The sequence below is a fragment of the Stigmatopora argus genome, chromosome 24 (genome assembly GCF_051989625.1).
Source record: "Stigmatopora argus isolate UIUO_Sarg chromosome 24, RoL_Sarg_1.0, whole genome shotgun sequence".
Classification (NCBI taxonomy): domain Eukaryota; kingdom Metazoa; phylum Chordata; class Actinopteri; order Syngnathiformes; family Syngnathidae; genus Stigmatopora; species Stigmatopora argus.
Genome location: NC_135410.1, coordinates 1,232,539 through 1,250,902, shown reverse-complemented (window position 1 = coordinate 1,250,902; position 18,364 = coordinate 1,232,539). Strand labels below are relative to the sequence as shown.

General features: G+C 40.1%; 1 protein-coding gene across 3 annotated transcripts in view; it reads right to left on the bottom strand.

Moving 5' to 3' along the window:
- Positions 1-13,937: 13,937 nt before the first annotated feature.
- Positions 13,938-18,364, bottom strand: part of LOC144069345 (BMP/retinoic acid-inducible neural-specific protein 3-like) — an 84,757-nt gene continuing 80,330 nt past the window's right edge. For all 3 annotated transcript variants that reach the window (XM_077594667.1, XM_077594668.1, XM_077594670.1), the window contains 3 exons: positions 18,000-18,222; positions 15,488-15,830; positions 13,938-15,207 (listed from right to left, as the gene is read on the bottom strand). In XM_077594667.1, the coding sequence (XP_077450793.1) occupies positions 14,437-15,207; positions 15,488-15,830; positions 18,000-18,222 (1,337 nt within the window). In that variant the 3' untranslated portion in view covers positions 13,938-14,436. The remainder of the gene's footprint in view (positions 15,208-15,487; positions 15,831-17,999; positions 18,223-18,364) is intronic.

The window sequence follows — 18,364 nt, the reverse complement described above, 5'->3', positions numbered from 1 at the left end:
GCTGTTTAAAAACACTGAACTGATGATGTGGTACCATTGCAGAAAATCAGTGTTAAATATGCATTTAATCTGAAGCAGCACAATTTGAGGAGGACTACTCTCCACTACAGTTGATGCAAATGTTATACTTTTATTTTCTGTATAAATACAGTAAATAACAAAGCAAAATTCATTAAAAAAGAAAAAAAACAGACACAAAGAGCTGATTTTATGCAAAAATAGTAGAGTAACAGATTATTGAAATTATTGAAGTGCATCTGGAAATGGGATTTGAAGACCAGCTCAATTATGGATCCAGTTGTTTTGCCATCATGCCACAATTCACTGCTTAGAACATGTCACAGTAAAATACTGTATCGCCTAATAAGAAATATATTGTAGAGCCTGGCTAGCACATCCTCAAAGCAATTCTTTGGTAATTGATGTTTCTACCCAAAATGAGTCTGAGGACCAGGCTGATTTTTTTTTTACTCTTATTGTTGCTGTAAAGCCTTACCCCATCAAGCAATCATTCATTGGGTAGAAGGACAGTTTCTTTTTCAAGTACCCTTATAAGTTAGATTGCATTTGTTGTGTGCCCTGCCCTTCTCACCATTCACATGTGCCATCTAGTTTTTTTATTTTATTTTAATGCCAAACTTTAAATTATGATTAGTGACCATCATGCGCATGTGTGGAACATGCAAAATCAATCACAAGGAAATCTGTCTGCTGCACGTGTTAAATATTGAATTCCATCTATAATTAAAGTGATATGAATATATGAAAGTAATTAAAATTTTCTCTCCTCATTTCCCGTTTTCCTCTCATGTGACCCTGAGGAATCAATGCAAATGCAGCAGATATGTTTGTGCATGCGAGCGACTTCCTTGTCAAGTAGTTTTGTGCACCAGCATCCTGTTGATGGATTGCCAAACAAATCTACATGCAGTGTTTAGTACCTAAATTATAAATTAATTCCATTGCCATGAACAACATGCTTCAAGATCACCTCCGTTACTTTAATTAAATGTCCATATTTTTGAGGGACCCTTAATCTGTATAAACACCAATGCCGGATTAGGGACTGATCTCCTAACTGTGAAATATATATCAATCTTGATATTTTTTGCCCTCTCGCTTGCACACAGCTGGCTCAACAGTACATTAAATTTAGTGTATTCACGCCGCAATTCCCCGGCGTTGATGGCATGGGAGATATAGCTGATGTATTTTCTGCACCACTTATCCTCAAAAGGATCGTGGGGGTGCTGGAGCCAGCCAATTGTCGTTAGTAGGTGGAGGGACACTCTGAATTTGCTACCAGCCAATTGCAGGGCACACTGAGATGAACAAAAATTCACGCTACTCACTTTTAAAAAGCCCATCTACGTGTCCACAAGGCCCAAGACCGATCTTTCTCACTTTCTTCGATGAATTTGTTGCATGTTTGCTGAGCCTGGATGAAGGGATACGGCTTCATCAAGCCAGGTTAAGTTCACAGGTATGGCTTTCTCAACAAGTCCATGAAACAACTCACAAAATGGAACAATGGAGAGTGCATGCACACATTATTTTTTTTACTTCATTGTAGCAAGAACTGCTTCTTCCACAATATTAAAAACTAAAAGCAAGTACAGCCATGATGCGAGCACCCTATTTTAAGATTTTTGCTATACGACCATCGTGATGAAAGAAAAAGATGCTAATTTGTTATGTGAGCAAATTTACACTATACTAGTGACAAGTGAAATTCAGAAAGCCCCATTTGTGTAGAAAATGAAATAAGGGTCCGCCACATTCACATTACGAGCTTTGTTGTTGAACAGGTTTTGCTCGTATTATGAAAGTTCACTTACAAGTTCACAAGTAGGCTTTTTGTGTTGTGATTGGATTGGATTGGATAACTTTATTCATCCCGTATTCGGGAAATTTCGTTGTTCCAGTGGCAAGAGGGTGAGGATGCAGGAATAGGAAAGGCATTTTAGACATAAGTAGATAGGTAATAAGTAAGTTAATAAATAAATACATGAATAAATATATAAATAAATAAGCGTGTTGCTTAGCACATATATACATACACATAAATGTACATGCATGCATACGGTAGGTCTTAACACACAGCCATTTTTTTGTTAAAGAGCCTGACAGCTGATGGGAGGAAGGATCTGCGGAAGCGCTCCTTCCTGCAATGAGGGTGCCGCAGTCTATTGCTAAAGGAGCTTCGGAGGGACTCCACAGACTCATGCAGGGGGTGGGAGGTGCTGTCCATGATGGACATCATCCTGGTCAGCATCCTCCGCTCTCCCACTTCCTCCACAGAGTCCAGAGGACAGCCCAGAACAGAGCTGGCCCTCCTGACCAGCTTATTCAGCCTGTTCCTGTCCCTCTCCGTGCTCCCGCATCCCCAACAAAGCACTGCATAAAACACTGTAGAGGCCACCACAGTGTCGTAGAAAGTCCTCAGCAGTGTCCTGCACACTCCAAAGGACCGTAGACTCCTCAGTAGGTAGAGGCGGCTCTGGCCCCTTTTGTACAGGGCATCTGTGTTTGTGGACCAGTCTAGTTTGTTGTTGAGGTGAACACCCAGGTACTTAAAATTCTCCACGATTTCAATGTCTGTACCCTGGATGTTCACCTGAGTGGTCTGTTGAGTTAACTACAACTACAACTACAACAGGGGCCTATGTCCGATTATTATTATTATTATTATTAAGTTTATGTCAAAAATATGTGCTTCTCAAAAAGGAGAGAAAATCCTGGGTACAATAGAGGACTGGTTTAATGTGGAAGTTGCCCAAACATATAGAGTCATAAATTATAATGAATCAGATCAGATCTCATCTCATCTCCTCTTATCTCATTTTCTGAACCGCTTTATCCTCACTAGGGTCATGGGGGTGCTGGAGCCTATCCCAGCTAACTTCGGGCCAGAGGCGGGGGACACTCTGAATTAGTGGCCAGCCAATGGCAGAGCACAAGGAGACAAACAACCATTCACGCTCACATTCATACCGACGGGCAATTTAGAGTGCCCAATCAGGCATGTCTTTCGAATGTGGGAGGAAACCGGAGTACCAGGAGAAAACCAATGCAGGCCCGGGGAGAATATACAAACGCCACACAGGTGAACTGACCTGGATTTGAACCCAGGTCCCCCTCTGTGAGGCGGACGCGCTAACAACTCCGCCGCCGGGACGCCCATCAATCAGATTTAACTACAAATTAATAAAGAATGCCGATGAAGGTGTTACTTCAATTTTATAAAGATGTTGCTTTTATTTGGTTCATAGAAAAATGTTGGTATTTTAGTTTATGTCCAGCACAAAAATAAGACACAGCAAAATCAAAACTCTGGCAACAATTCAGCAATCAATCTGTATTAGTATTCAATGTAACACTTGGCAAAAAACAGATAAATGAAAGGGGAGATTTCTGAAGTTAAAAAGTAAAGTGAAATTAATGTGGAACTGTTCTGTCTTAGTCATGTGGTACAATATATTTTCTTCTTTTTACTCTTTCAACAACATGCAGTGCTGAAACAAGATGGGTAAACCGATGTAACACAAGCAGATGCTTGCTGGAGAAGATGAATTGCTCAAGACTCCTGTTAGAATTATTATGAATATTCTATATGTGTTGTAAGCATTTTTCAATAAGTAATAAGGCTATAAACCAATTCATGGAACCATGGACACTTTTCCTCCACATCGTCTTCTCAAGGCCCCACAGCTCGAGGACACATTGTTTTCACACACGCTTTTCGGCAGAACACAACGGGACTGTTTTGACGGGACTCCAGCAGAAGATGGCGATAATCGCATTATTGTTTGAAAATACGGCTTTGCTTTGTTTACCTTGAAAGCATTCCTCACACTGTTGTTTTTCTAACCAGCGAGGGTGTTATTGTACTGATTACATAACCATGTTTTTCGAGTGTCGCGATTAAATACAATGATTCAGTTACTGCAATTCAGAATGCACTGTGGACTAAGACGGCGTCGCATCGCATTTTCCTTGCAAGTTCGCCGCAGAGTTTGTTGAAAGATGTTTTTCCTTTTTTAATTAAATATTACTAATAATGATTTAAAAGGTTTGAATCATTATTCCAACATTTGGTCCTTCGAGTAGCCGGGGTCAACACACCGATAGGGAATCCAGACGCTGCGGTTTAATATCTGGAGTGACCGTGCACGGCGAGAATCCCTTTTCCAGGCCGGACTATTTCTCAGCAGCGCCTGTTTTCTAATCGGTTGACGACTATCCTCTTGGTAAGCATCTTTCGACATTTCTGCCGAGTCCGCGTGTGATGGCTGCATATTGTTGACGGGTTCCGAGTGCGTGAAGGGCATCACACGCGAAGGCCTTATTTTGAGAAGTAAGGCTCGCGTCCTGGGGATTAGCGATTTTAAAACCCTGGGTATACTAGTCGATGCCAGGTAACGAGACAGAGCATGAGTCTATAAAACTTGGGGCAGTTCGGGGTGTCCTGTACCGCGGTCCGGATAGGTACAAATATAACTCTGACAGTATATCAGGCTAGGGTATACATTTGTGTTGCGTGTGTTACGTGTGTCGTTCCGCGGAAAAAGAATTTGCTAACTGATAACTAAGTGCGAGCGCGCTCCCTTCTAAAAATGGGCAGCGCAAATGTAAAAGCGGCTATTGACGACGATCCAAAGATGCGTCTGCAGTGTAAAGATTGGAAATTTGTTGAAAATCAAAGCGCTACAAGGGTTAAACACCTAAACTTATGGATAAATAAATATGGATTTGCTGGCCAGCTTAATATGCATAAGATATTGAAATCTTAACAAAATGGAGCAGGAGGGATATAATGATACCTATTATTGGTTTATGATACATGGGTTAAGTCAGTTGATAACGGTGGGACTGGAAACACAGAGGCTGTGTTATTCCACAGAAAAGAGGACGGCTAGCCCGGTGGGGAAGGAATGTGTTGTTGTTGTTAAAAAGGAGGGCCCCCTCCGACAAATATGACCAGGTCGGGAGGGCCCGTGGGGGACATGGGGAGAAAACACTATCTCCCCAGGCCGGGGCGCCGCCAATGAGTGATGTGTTTATTGAACAATATCCCATGATCGAAGTTGCTAATACTAATGTGGGCAAGGAGCAGGCTCCTACTAAATTTGGATGTTCGAATCCAAAAGCTGATGGTGGCCCGTTGTGTCATGACGGGCGTAATTTGAATGTGAGAGTGCATGAACTGATTGATCGGGTTACGGGGAAGTTTAAAACAAAAGTTAATTATACCGTGATCAGCAGAGCTAAGCAGAGGGATGGTGAGCTTTTTGCAGAATGTCAAATCAGGATGACGGCTTGTTTTAAGGCCAACAGCGGCCTCGCTGAAGACCACGCGGTGGGCAGCATTTATCAGGAGCAGCTAAAAAATGTGTTGCATGCTCATTCAAATGTGTTGCATGCTCATTCAAATAATACTTATATATATTACATATATCGCGTGATTGCCTGGACAAAAATGTCTCTAAAAACAAGGCAGGCCTGCTCAAAATGATTTGAATGAGGATTTTGAACATGAGGATGTTGAGCAAATTTTAAACCAGATATCACATTCTTTGGGATTGAATTCAATTGGATTTTTTTGTGTGATGCTGAAAGTTGTAAAATGGCAATTAAAATGGTTATTTCAAAGAATGAAATGGCTTATTGTGGCTTATCCTGGTGTCGTCCCCGTCTGCTAGCGGGAATATTTTGGTTAACAGAAATACAAAACAGCAAATTAAATGTTTAGCGGGGTTGCCAAAACTGCGTTTTGGTCAGACTCTAAACTTGCCGAATAATGCTTTGATTGCGGGGGGAGCGCTCTGTTTTGATGCGGCTGAATATTACAATAATTGGCCTTGGGGGTGCTGAAGCAAACTTGAGGGCAGAAATGGGTTTTGCTATGATATAGTTGTGCTTGCAGCATATTGTGAGTATGGGGCTTGGCAAACTACGATGATATGATGATATAGTTGGATATCGGGAGAGTAATTAATTTAGTTTATTAATTTAGTCTTCTCTAAAAAATAATTGCTCACAGGAGGCACAGGAGGGGAAGCATTTGGACACAAAGAAAAGAGAGCACTTTGGAATTTGTAAACAAAAGATAAGGCTGCTGCTTCTGCAGCGAGCGTGAAGGTCACAGTCAGCGGGTAAGGGCGCGCTTCCGTTTAAACATTTCAGAATAAGAACAAAACATGGTCTGCAAGGGATGCAGAGTTCCGCGATTATCTTCGCATTTATTTTTGGGATTTAATCAGAAATGTCTTTCGAGGTGATAGAAGATCTGTTTGGCAAAGATTGATTTGGTAAAAGCTTTGGAATTGGGAATAATACTGTTATTATTGGTTTCTTTTTACTTTAATATAGGAGATTGGCTGGTTAAAGAAAAATGAATGGATTTTTTTACAATATTATGGCATATTGGTTACAATCTGTGGGTCCTTTATTAAGCATTGAAAATTGTAATTAGGAAATGCCTAGTAAAAGGTGGATTTCACTAATTTAATTATTGTAGATTTTTCTTGTGGTAACAGGGAGCTATAAGAAATGGCTCTTATCTTAAGTAAACATAGTATGGGGTGATTTGCAATTTATGTCTTAGGTATTAAGGGTTATTTGGTTGTTAAAGAAATCAGACATGAAATTAACAATGCGGAAATGAGAAATTTCATGGCATTCGTCCAAATTGTTAGGTAAATTGAACCTGGCTGGGGTAGATAAGATAATTGGTTAAGGATAGGCATAGTTTCCCTAGAAGAAACATGGAGCGTCTTTAGGTGCACAAAAGACTTTCCTTGTTTGACCTGAAGGGGGCGTATGCTTTGCTATAAGTCATATTGATGACTATTGGGACGTTATTACTGTCTATTGCTTTAGGGGCATACGCATTAAGCAATTATGGGGTTAATACAACTGAATGTTACGGTGATAACGATGGGCAATGTCTATGTTTTAAAAATAACAGCTCCAAATTATAAAATATCAACCTTGGAGAAATGCTTTAAGTAGATGGGTTGATTAGAATGGGAATCTAATACATTAATTATCTAGTTTCTTCAGGCATCAATCTTGATGATTGGGGGAGCACTCTAAATTTCTTGATTATGAGTGCCAGCGTGGATGAGTGTCTGTCTTTTGTGTTTTAATTGGCTGGCCACCAAGATATATCAATATTCTAATATCAAGGTGGAATATTTCTGAAATCGCTGATAAGCCTTTCAAGGACGGCGGTGGCAGAGTAGGACAGAAACAAAAAGAAAAGAATTTCGCCAAATGAAATTTTTTGATTTCTGCAATGGGAAATTTTGGGAACCTGGGGGACTAAACAAAAACAAAAGACTTATCTGGGAGGGCTGCCATTTTGAGTCATGGTAAATTTCATGCCTCAAAAAAGGGGGAGGTTATATATTCAATCTATATGCAGATATATGGCAAAAACACGGGCGATTCCCCCTTATGTCAAGCTACAAAATTTCCATTTCAAAGGATACACATGGAATATGTGGGGTACATAACAGTCCTAAAACAGATTGGGGAAACCTTGTTGCAGAAACTGGTCTAGATTGGCAAGCTTGGATGACACACGTGTGCAAAAAACCATCAGGCCTTCGATAAAATTAACCCATACGGTGGGGCATTACAAATCATAATTCAGACTGACAAATTAACTTGTGAATCTTTGTCTGACGTTTTTCCTAAGTCCATGGGTAAGAAGGTCGTCGGAGATGGAAACACCCGGATCCGCCATAGTAAAATTAAAATCTGAGATGACCAGAGAATTCATTTCTGCAACGGGGAGTTCCCAAACGGGAGGCGGTAAGAAATAATTGGTTATTGTTGATGGAAAATGCAGCTATTATAAATCAAACCTGTATCAAACCTGTATCAAACCTGTATAACATGTATGGGGGGCCGACCTCTCTTAAGAGTAGTACCCGCGCAAATTACCCCTGATTGTGTAAAGGAGATAATGCAAAATTTTTAGTGTTATATAAAGGTCTCATACTACAAGTTCTGTTTAGAAGTGTTACACAAAAGAGGAAATAATTTATAATTAGAATTATACCAATATTTATTACAATAATTTATACCAATTATTGTGGCATAAAGGCTCATTGAACTGTACTCATATATTGATCTTGGATTGAATCGAATTTTGCCAGACTGTAATATCTGTACATACTGTATCGTTTTTCAAAGAATTGATATTGACAAAAGATGTAAGCCCAAAATGTATGAAATGGAATAATGTCTACCCAGTTACAACGGCAGCAAAGGACAAGCCTAACTTTTCAACACATGTCGCGTTTAATCATTTTACCTGCTTAGTCCTCACAGGGCACGGACCGGCACTGGGAGCGATAAATGTGACGTGGTGTGCCCACGTCCTAAAACAGACTACACCCCTGATTCCACGTTCTGACCTATGGTGGTGGTGGGGTCAAAACAAATTATACGACTCCTGTCAAAATGACAGCAGGACTTTGTGCCTTGGTCTCACTGCTATTACCAGTGTCTGTTTTTCCATCTACAGTAGAGGAGATACAATTGGCTGCACAGAAATCCGGTATGATGGCGGGCCCCTCGCGACGGCGTCGCATGGAGAGAGGGTGATCCGACATACATTGATGCGATTGGCATCCACGAGGATGAGTATAAGTTGGCTAATCAGATCGCAGCAGGTTGGGAGTATATTTTTCTTTTAATTACTCCAAACAAAAATGTTGATTGGATAAATTACCTGCATCACAATGTCCAAAAACTTGGAAATTATACTGAACAGGGATTTGTGGCGATAAAGGAACAACTGGCAGCCACTAGTCTGACGGCGTTCCAGGATCGTGCAGCGGTTGAAATGCTTCTTGAAGGAGCAGGGGGCGTATGCAACGTTTGAAAATGTTGCACTCAACAACACGCCCCCCACTGGGTCCCACACCAGGGCCAACGATGGCCTGCAGACCCTAAACCGCAAGATGAAAAAGCATCCTGGAGTAGAATAATGTCCGCTGACAGATTTGTGGCCTCACTAATAATGATTTGGCCTAATTTGTGGTAGCCCTTTTTGCTACGATTTTGACATTATGTGGGTGTTGTATTATTCCCTGCTTAAGATCTTTGATGAGCCGACTTATAACCACTGCGATTGCCCCTACAAATTCCAAATTGCATGAATTATATCTCCTACTGAAGTGCTGACACTAACAGTGAATTCCAAGAGCATGGTAATTACGAGGATGGATTGGACGAAAATGATCTTATTTTCTGCCGAACGAGTAGAGCCTAAGCGGGTAAAATTAAAACAGCCAACGGTGATATCCCTCTATTTTGAATTTGTCATAAAATGAATAACAAACATATAGTAAAAGGAGGGAATGTTAGAATTATTATGAATATTCTATATGTGTTGTAAGCATTTTTCAATAAGTAATAAGGCTATAAACCAATTCATGGAACCATGGACACTTTTCCTCCACATCGTCTTCTCAAGGCCCCACAGCTCGAGGACACATTGTTTTCACACACGCTTTTCGGCAGAACACAACGGGACTGTTTTGACGGGACTCCAGCAGAAGATGGCGATAATCGCATTATTGTTTGAAAATACGGCTTTGCTTTGTTTACCTTGAAAGCATTCCTCACACTGTTGTTTTTCTAACCAGCGAGGGTGTTATTGTACTGATTACATAACCATGTTTTTCGAGTGTCGCGATTAAATACAATGATTCAGTTACTGCAATTCAGAATGCACTGTGGACTAAGACGGCGTCGCATCGCATTTTCCTTGCAAGTTCGCCGCAGAGTTTGTTGAAAGATGTTTTTCCTTTTTTAATTAAATATTACTAATAATGATTTAAAAGGTTTGAATCATTATTCCAACACTCCTCACTGAAAAAAAGGCGTAATCTCTTTGGATATTCATTTAATTTGGGTTCGAACTCAACAGCAAAACAAAGAAATACATCTTACCTGAGTTTACTGAAGAGGAATGAGAGAAAACGAAGTATGTACTGAATAACATTAAAAGCAATTGTTTACTTTTGTGATGTTTGCTGAATAGATGTTCATTTTTTAAGTAAATCATTCATTCATTAAACAACCATTCAGGCTCATACTGGGCCCTAGTGGCAAATTATAGTGTACAACCATCCTACCAAGCATGTTTTGGGGATGTGGGAGGAAACTGGAGTTCCCAGAGAAAACCCACGCTAGCTGCAAACTCCACACAGGAAGGTCGGAACCCACCTGGGATCGAACCCTGGATCTCAGAACTGTGAGGTCAACGTTGTAACCACTCACTCACCCATTAGGCGGATCAATCATTCAATTTCTGAACTGTTTATCCTGACCAGGGTTGTAGGGGCCTATCCAACCTAACGATGGGCACCAGGCAGGGGACATCCTCAATCGGTGGGCAGCCAATTGTAGAGCACAAGGAGATGGAAAATCATTCATGCTCACACTAGGGGGGAATTTATATTGTTCAGCCAGCCTAACAAGCATGTTTGTGGAGTGTGGGAGGAAAGCGGATTACCTGGAGAAAACCCGCGCAAGGCCAGGGAGAGAATGCAAATGTCCCACTGGAAGGTCTGGACCTGGGATCGAAACCTTGATCTCAGAACTGTGCGGCCGACACGCTAACCACTCGTCCACCGGGTATCAATCAATTAAAGAAATAAAATAAAATGATTAGGGTAGTGTAGTGGCTCTTCTGCCTGACTTCGGTTCGGGCAGTCTAGGTTCAATTCCCATTCGGTGGCAGTGTAATTGTACGTGTGAGTGGTTGTCTGTCTCTGTGTGCCCTACGACTGACTGGCGACCAGTCTAGCTGGGTGGGTTAGGCTCCAGCAACCCTTGCAACCCTTTCGAGGATGGGCGGTATGGAAGATGAATGAATGATGAAGAGGGGTTGCATACATTGATGCAGGTATTTGAGTGTACAAATTTTAACTTGTGGGAAGAGATTCCATGCTAAATACAGCAAAGTTTGATACTAGATTTCATAGGAAGTGTAGAAGGGATAGTCATGGAGATTTTAATAGTGATGTTAAATCAAAATGACAAATGAATGTTAACTTGACACCCTAAATCAGTTTATTACATCTTTCAGATGACAAATAGACAAACCAATGATGCATTTCTCAGTAATGAATAGAATTAATCTGGAACCCAGTAATATTATTTTACAAAACAATATAGCGGTTAATAAACTCAGGATTGATTTGCCCTCATATAATCATCAAGCAAAAACCATGAGTAATAAACTGATGCAGCTATGATTGTGGGGGTAGAATGGTCGAATGTCCGTTGTATCTATGGGGTTTATTAATCAAATGATGCAGACAGTCCTGATCTGTTCAGCTTATTGAACTTTGTGAAGATCATTTGGATCTCTAACATGATAAGAAGCCTATTGATTTTTTGTTGGTGAACACATACCTTTTGCCTTCTCTTGGTTTATCTTTTTCAATACACTATTTCTTTCGATATTGACACTAATATAGACCCAAAATTTGTCTGTAAGAGGAACCAAAACAGTTTTTTAATGTTATCTTTCATATCATTTTAATGTCTTATCAGGTTTACAAAACAACTTACATTTTCTGGTAGGTTTAGGTTCTTTCAGAGCTTATTTTGGGTCTTTTGATTCTTTGGCTTTTTCCCTCTGCGTGACATGTCCTTGTAAATACCCATTGAGTTCACCTGATGTTTCCCCCCACCTGTTTCTCCTTATTCGTTACCTCTCGCATACCTGTCAACCTCGGCCAATTGCTCCCCTTATTAATGATTACAATTCCCCTTATTAAGCAATAAAAAAAATTAAAAAACGTACAAATGGGCGGTCCAGCAGTTGAGTGGTTAGCGCATCGGCCTGACAGTGGGGGACCTGGGTTCAAATCCTGATCGGTCCACCTGTTTGGAGTTTGCTTTACCTGCGTGGGTTTTCTCCAAGTACTCCAGTTTCCTTCCACATTCCAAAGACATGCATGGTAGGCTCATTGGACACTCTAAATTGCCCGTAGGTATGAGTGTGGTTATAAATGGTTGTCTCCTTGTGCCATGCGATTGGCTGGCCACCAATTCAGGGTGTCCCCTGCCTCTGTCCCAAAGTCAGCTGGGATAGGCTGCAGCAGCCCCCTAGTGAGGATAAACATGTTCAGAAAATGAGATGAGATGAGAAAACTTTACAAATGCAACCCGGCACATATTTAGTCACAACGTCGCACGTAAAAGTCTAAAATTTTCTCCACAGTGGATGGCCTTCTGACGTGCAGCAGTCACCGATGATGTTTTCGTCTGTTACCAGTGACCGAGACGACCAGGATTAGAGCCAAAATGGGTAAAACAAGATCAGTTTTACCAAACACGTATTTAAAAAAAATACCGGACAAGAGTTGTTATACGGCGTACACAATTTGAAATGAGAAAAAACTTATCAAATATGGGAAAACGTATAGATTGACAGGTATGCTCTCGTGTCACCCAGCTGTTTCTGATTATCTAGTCAACCCCCTTCTGTCTATTTAAACCCTTAGTAATTGTCAGCCCCTTGTCAGATTGTCAATGCATGCCCATGTCCAGGACTCCTTGTGCTCCTCGTGTTTTCTCCTGTAAGTTTGGTTTTGCTATTTACTATTACTACTACTCTATTCACTTCTTCCGAGCTTTGTCGTATGATTTCTTTTAAGTGAAGTGGTTATTTTTATTAAATTAATACAAACTACACCCTTATCATGTCTGCCATCTTCCCTGCATTTGGATTCGGTCCATTCCTCCGCTTACCCCTCATGCCAAACTTAAGATTTTCCGGCTACTTTAGTTGGTTGGTCCTTTTGGTTGTTTTTCTCTAAAATCTCAATTCTCAATAATGCATCCCCAGATGTTTCCAACTGGTTTCTCTGAAGGCCATCAATGGATTGAATGTTAAATACAACAATGGCAGCTTTGGCGATCAGAAAAATGCTTACACATGATAAAACATTCAAAAACTTGCCACCTACACACTCAAATGATGCATCATAGCTGGATGTCATATTTGTGGAAAAATCCGACAGTGCTATTTATAGGACAGAAAAAAGTTGAATGAGAACCTGAAACTAAGAAATTTCTGCCAGTGACCGAGCTAAGTGAAGTGGCTTCAATCCAGGTGAACGGTGACTCGCAAATAAAAAACTCACTGACTGAAAGTGGTCTTTCAAAAAAAGTATTTTACAGAGCGGAAGAAATTGCACATGTAATATACATTTAAATACCTCATTATGTACACTCAATGCTAGTGCAGCTCAATTTGGAATCAGGTAGTACAGTAATCCCTCGAATATTGCGGTGAATGTAGACCAGACATGGCCGCAATAATCGAAAAATCCCGCAGTAGGATCACCCCTATTATAACTACTTTTTTTCCCTTCAGAGTCATATTAACCAGCGGAAGACAGGGGAGTGGCTTCAACTTTCCAGTTTCATTCTGGATTTTCACATTTTTATGAAGTTAAAAAAATAATACTACCGTAATAATTAATAGCAGAAACAATAGCAAAGTGTATATATATATATTACATATATATATATATATATATATATATATATATATATATATATACATATATAATATATATTATATATATATATATATATATATATATATATATATATATATATATATATATATATATATATATTTATATATATATATATATGCATCACATTATCGAGAACATTCAGGACAGGATGGCCTGAGTCTGTACATATTCCAATTTCACAATTTCAAATGAAGTACTACCAAATTGTAGAAATCTGTTTTTCATTTATGGGGTGCTGAACTAAAATATTTAATAATTAAATAACTGTAACTCACTAACGTTTTATATACACACAAACATATAGATGATGCGAACGACATTATTACACTGGTATGAAAAATAGTCCACCACCGGTTTTATGTTACATATATTTTAATATCAATTTTATCTACAAAATATTGACTCCTCTGTATTCTGGATTTTTTGGAAAGTTACTGAAGCAGAGGGACATAAAAAAAAATACAAACAAACCAGTAATTTTCACCATTCTTTGCGTTTGATGCTTACAGTAAAACAGAGCAGTCTGTTAGATAATGATTAGATTTTCCTATGATTTCTGGTATCTGAATTCCTACTGCAGTATTCTTTACTTTTGCCTTTCTCTACATTGAAAAAGAGAGCATTCTTCCACTAAATGACATACCCATAAGGGTAGTCTTCACAAAGCAGCAACTGCAGGCGGGAGTACATTCTGCAGTTACTCTCAGTTGCTTTGCTCATTATTAAACACTACATAGTTATCTGTTGAAAGACAGAACATATGTAAACAAATACACCATCACTGGTGTGTCCATGAAAGTCCATGTAATCGTCATCATGTGACAATTTAGTGAGACCTTGCATCAAGCAGCTGTTAACTGCAAAGCTTAGTGGTTTCATATTCCAGTGGATTGGGCAGACGGGAACTGAAGGCCTCCAAGGAGGCATTGATGCGAGCTACTTCACTGGCAGTCAGTTTCAGCCTGTGTCGGAGAAGACAGGCAAACAAGTCCAAACGTGGTTGCCCTTGAGGCGAAAGCCGGTTTACACGATCACGTATTTCCAAGAGCTGCAGCATTGCCGTGTCCTGTGAACCTTGTGTATAAGGGTAGTCCAGTTGTAGAATTATGTCACGTATAGCCTCTGGGTCAAAGTGCATACTGTAACCAAAAACCTGGATGCTGTTGATTTTCATGTAGCCCAGATTCCGTCCAGTATCTGTCATCTCTATAGGTTCATAATATACGGTATCATTTATTCCATTTGGTGTTGCTATCTTGCTCCGCAAGTAGACATGTATTGTTTCGAAGAATGTTTTCCACTTGTTACCAAATGTCAAAGTCCAATTGTAGCACTGAAAGGGCAGGTCGAGCTTCGTGGCTTGCCAGTCAGGAAAATTGTTCTCATTGACAGGAATGTACCAACTCTCTGAATGGCTACCACCAAAGGGATTAATATAGAGTGTAAGGGCAGGTTCCAGTGTACTGTTCTTTGTAAGGCAAACCTGAAGAGATATTCCTAACAGCATGTGGACCATGTTTGATTTATATTTATTACTTTTTAATGTCAGCAGCATCCTTTTTCTCCAAGAGGGGTCAAACCAGGTATTCAGACGCATGTCATTGCTGATGAAAATTGCATGAACCTGAAATGAAAAAGGTATAATCACCCATACTGTAAGGAATTTGGCTTGCATCTATTGTGCAAAATAAAACATGCATAGAGTCTTAAACCGTGTTACAATAAATATGTTGAAAAGCTCCAGCCTTGCCATAAGCGTTAGGATTTGTAATGTTGAGTAGTATGTCAAATTTTGAATAAGGTTCCCCAATCCTTTTTAAGCATGTTATGCTCTTTTTATTTGTAAAATGTTGCTAAAAAACTATGATGACAAAGAGTTATTGGTTTTACATTTTTTTAAATACCTCAAGCCTACGATCTGCTCGTTGAAGAAGGTAGCCTAGTTCCAAATCTTGGAGGTCTGTCTCGAAACCCAGGTAGTTTTCTGTGGAATCTGCCACCATTGGCTTGCAGACCCCCTGTATCAGAACAAAGGCTGGATTGCACCCCCCGCATCGGGTGTGGTTGTCTAGCGCACATTCTGCACAAGCAGAGCCTTCGCCAACAGAGCAGGGTGGAGGGAGCTGACAGGGGATGTGTTCATATCGACAGCTGCAGCTGTGGAGCTCCTCAGAGAATGCACCAAGCTGGTTGTTCTCTGAACAATACAAGAGAGACTGGAAATGACTCAGCCAGTACGCCTGAGACCTGCAGGAGGGAATGCAGGAAAAGAGACAAAGAACACATTTTATCCTTCCAGCTTTCTCAGCATTGACATTCAAGACACGTTATTAATATATTCAAAAGCTTGGAATGAATGCTGAGAATAACATTCTCAATGTTCTCAGCCTGCTATTTTTAAGTGCAGTTTTGCTGGTATATTTTATTCAGGTTCAGCGAGGAAACCTTATAATCCTGTTAATTTCTGCCACATAGTACACAATGGCGACTGTATTGTCTAACTTGTAACTATGTGTAATTATGCCTTTCCTGTATCTGCATTCTCACCCTCTTGCTACTGTGACAATGAAATTACCTGAATACGGGATGAATAAAGTTATCCAATCCAATCCAATCCAATGGAAAATCATGATCAAGATGTTAAATTGTTTTCAAAATAATAACAGTAGAGTATCAAAATAAATCAATTTAATTTTGAAAACAAACAGCTTAGTAAACCTTTGGACCACTAATGAAAGTGCTATGTAAAAAAAAAAGAAAACATATCAGTGTATGTGTTTGTGTTAACAAGAGGTAAGCTATCTTTTATGAATGTAAAAAAAAAGTTAAACAACATGTTTAAGTGTATGACATTCTTGACACACTTGAAGCTGAGTTGAAAGTAAAATGTATGCTAATCCAAAAATATTTGTGGGATGTGATGCATCAGTCCTCTAAACCGTTCCTGTGTGCTAGTGGCAAGTGACATCGTAATTAGCATAAGAAAGCACGCTCAGTATTCCCTATACTCATTTGTTCATTTTCTGTTCCGCTTAGCCTCACAAGTGTCATGGGGGTGCTGAAGCCTATTTCAGACAACTATGGGCTGTAGATGGGGTACATCCAGAAGTGGTTCCTAGCCCACCACATAGAATAAAGATACAAAGAACCATTCACACTCACACTCATAGGGAAGGATAATTAAGAACGGATTTGGGAAGCAACTGGGAGTCGCCTGATGGTGTAGAGCAGAGGTCTCCAAACCGGTCCTCGCTGTGGGTGCAGGTTTTTGTTCCAACCGATCCAACAAAACAGTTTAACCAATGAGGTTTCTGCTGAAAAAAGAAGCACCTGACTGCAATTCACTGATTGTACTTCTAGGATACCAGATTGGTGGAAAGGTTTCCTCTTACAAGTTGAAACGAAAACCCACACCCCTTTCTGGAATAGTTTGGGGACCACTGGTGTAGAAGTTCACTCGCCTGACTATGGTACGGACAGGCGCAGCCTCGATTCAAACTGATGGGGGTATGATTGTGCGTGCGGATGGTCGCAATGGCTGACTGACGACCAGTCTAGTGTGTAGTCTGCCTTTCACCCAATTTCAGCTGGGATGGTCTACGGGAGTGGTCCCCAAACTATTCCAGAAAGGGCTGCAGTGGGTGCGGGTTTTTGTTCCAACCTGTAAGAAGAAACCTTTCCACTAATCTGGTATCCTAGACGTGCAATCAGTAGATTGCAGTCAGGTGCTTCTTTTTTCAGCAGAAACCTCTTTGGTTAAATTGTTTGTGTTGGAACGGTTCGAACAAAAACCTGCACCCACAGCGCCCTTGAGGACCAGTTTGGAGACCTCTGGTCAACGGCAACCCGTGCAAACCTTATGAGGATGCTTGGTACGGAAGATGAATGAAGCAAGAAACCGGTCTATCTGCAGAAAAAAAAACATACAGCCCGAGAAAGATCATGCAAAATTCACACAGGATGTTCAGAACCCGGTAGATCGAATGCTTGATCTCAAACTGTGAGGCAGGCATGCTAACCACTCGACCATCATGATACCTATTAACTCTATGTAAACAATATTGGCTACAATTAAACAAATACATTAACACATTCAATTTCTTTTTGTAAAATAGAAGAAAAAAATGAGATTTTTTCTTGTTTCATTGAAAAACAACAACAAACAATAACAGGCTTAATCACCCAAGTTGTTTAATTTCTCTCTAATTGCCCTATTGAGCCAGAGGGGGACAAATCCAAATTATGTGGATGACTTGTTTTATGATCAAATGATTGTTCAAAAAAAAGGCAGGGAAATTCTGTGATAAGGATTAGTGTTTTCATAGGATTGGTAGCAGTGATGTCTTCGCTAGTTGACACAAAGATAATGTACTAAGATTTATTGAAAAACATGAATCTTCTGATGATTTTGCTTACCTTTGTCTCGGTGAGCGAATTTTTGGCTGTCGGTGACATCGTTTGCTTAAACCGAAGAGTTTAAAGATGACTCTTTCTGCACGCTTGGCAAGGACATGCATGTTGTTCTCCAGCTGCTCATATCGCCCATGGAATAAGTTGTCAAGTGACCACAAGTGTTGGATTGTGGACATGTTAAGAAATTGGTTTTGAGGCAGCCTCGCATAGAAGGTTTTGAATTCATCTGCAAGAAAAAAATATATGAATAGAGGTTGTAAAAATATCTCCCTATAATACATTTAATAAAACCAGTGTTTGTCTCGAGATTACATCTGGTGAACTATCTTATCTGCTCAGAGGTCGCACAGAAAATCTGTAGATATATA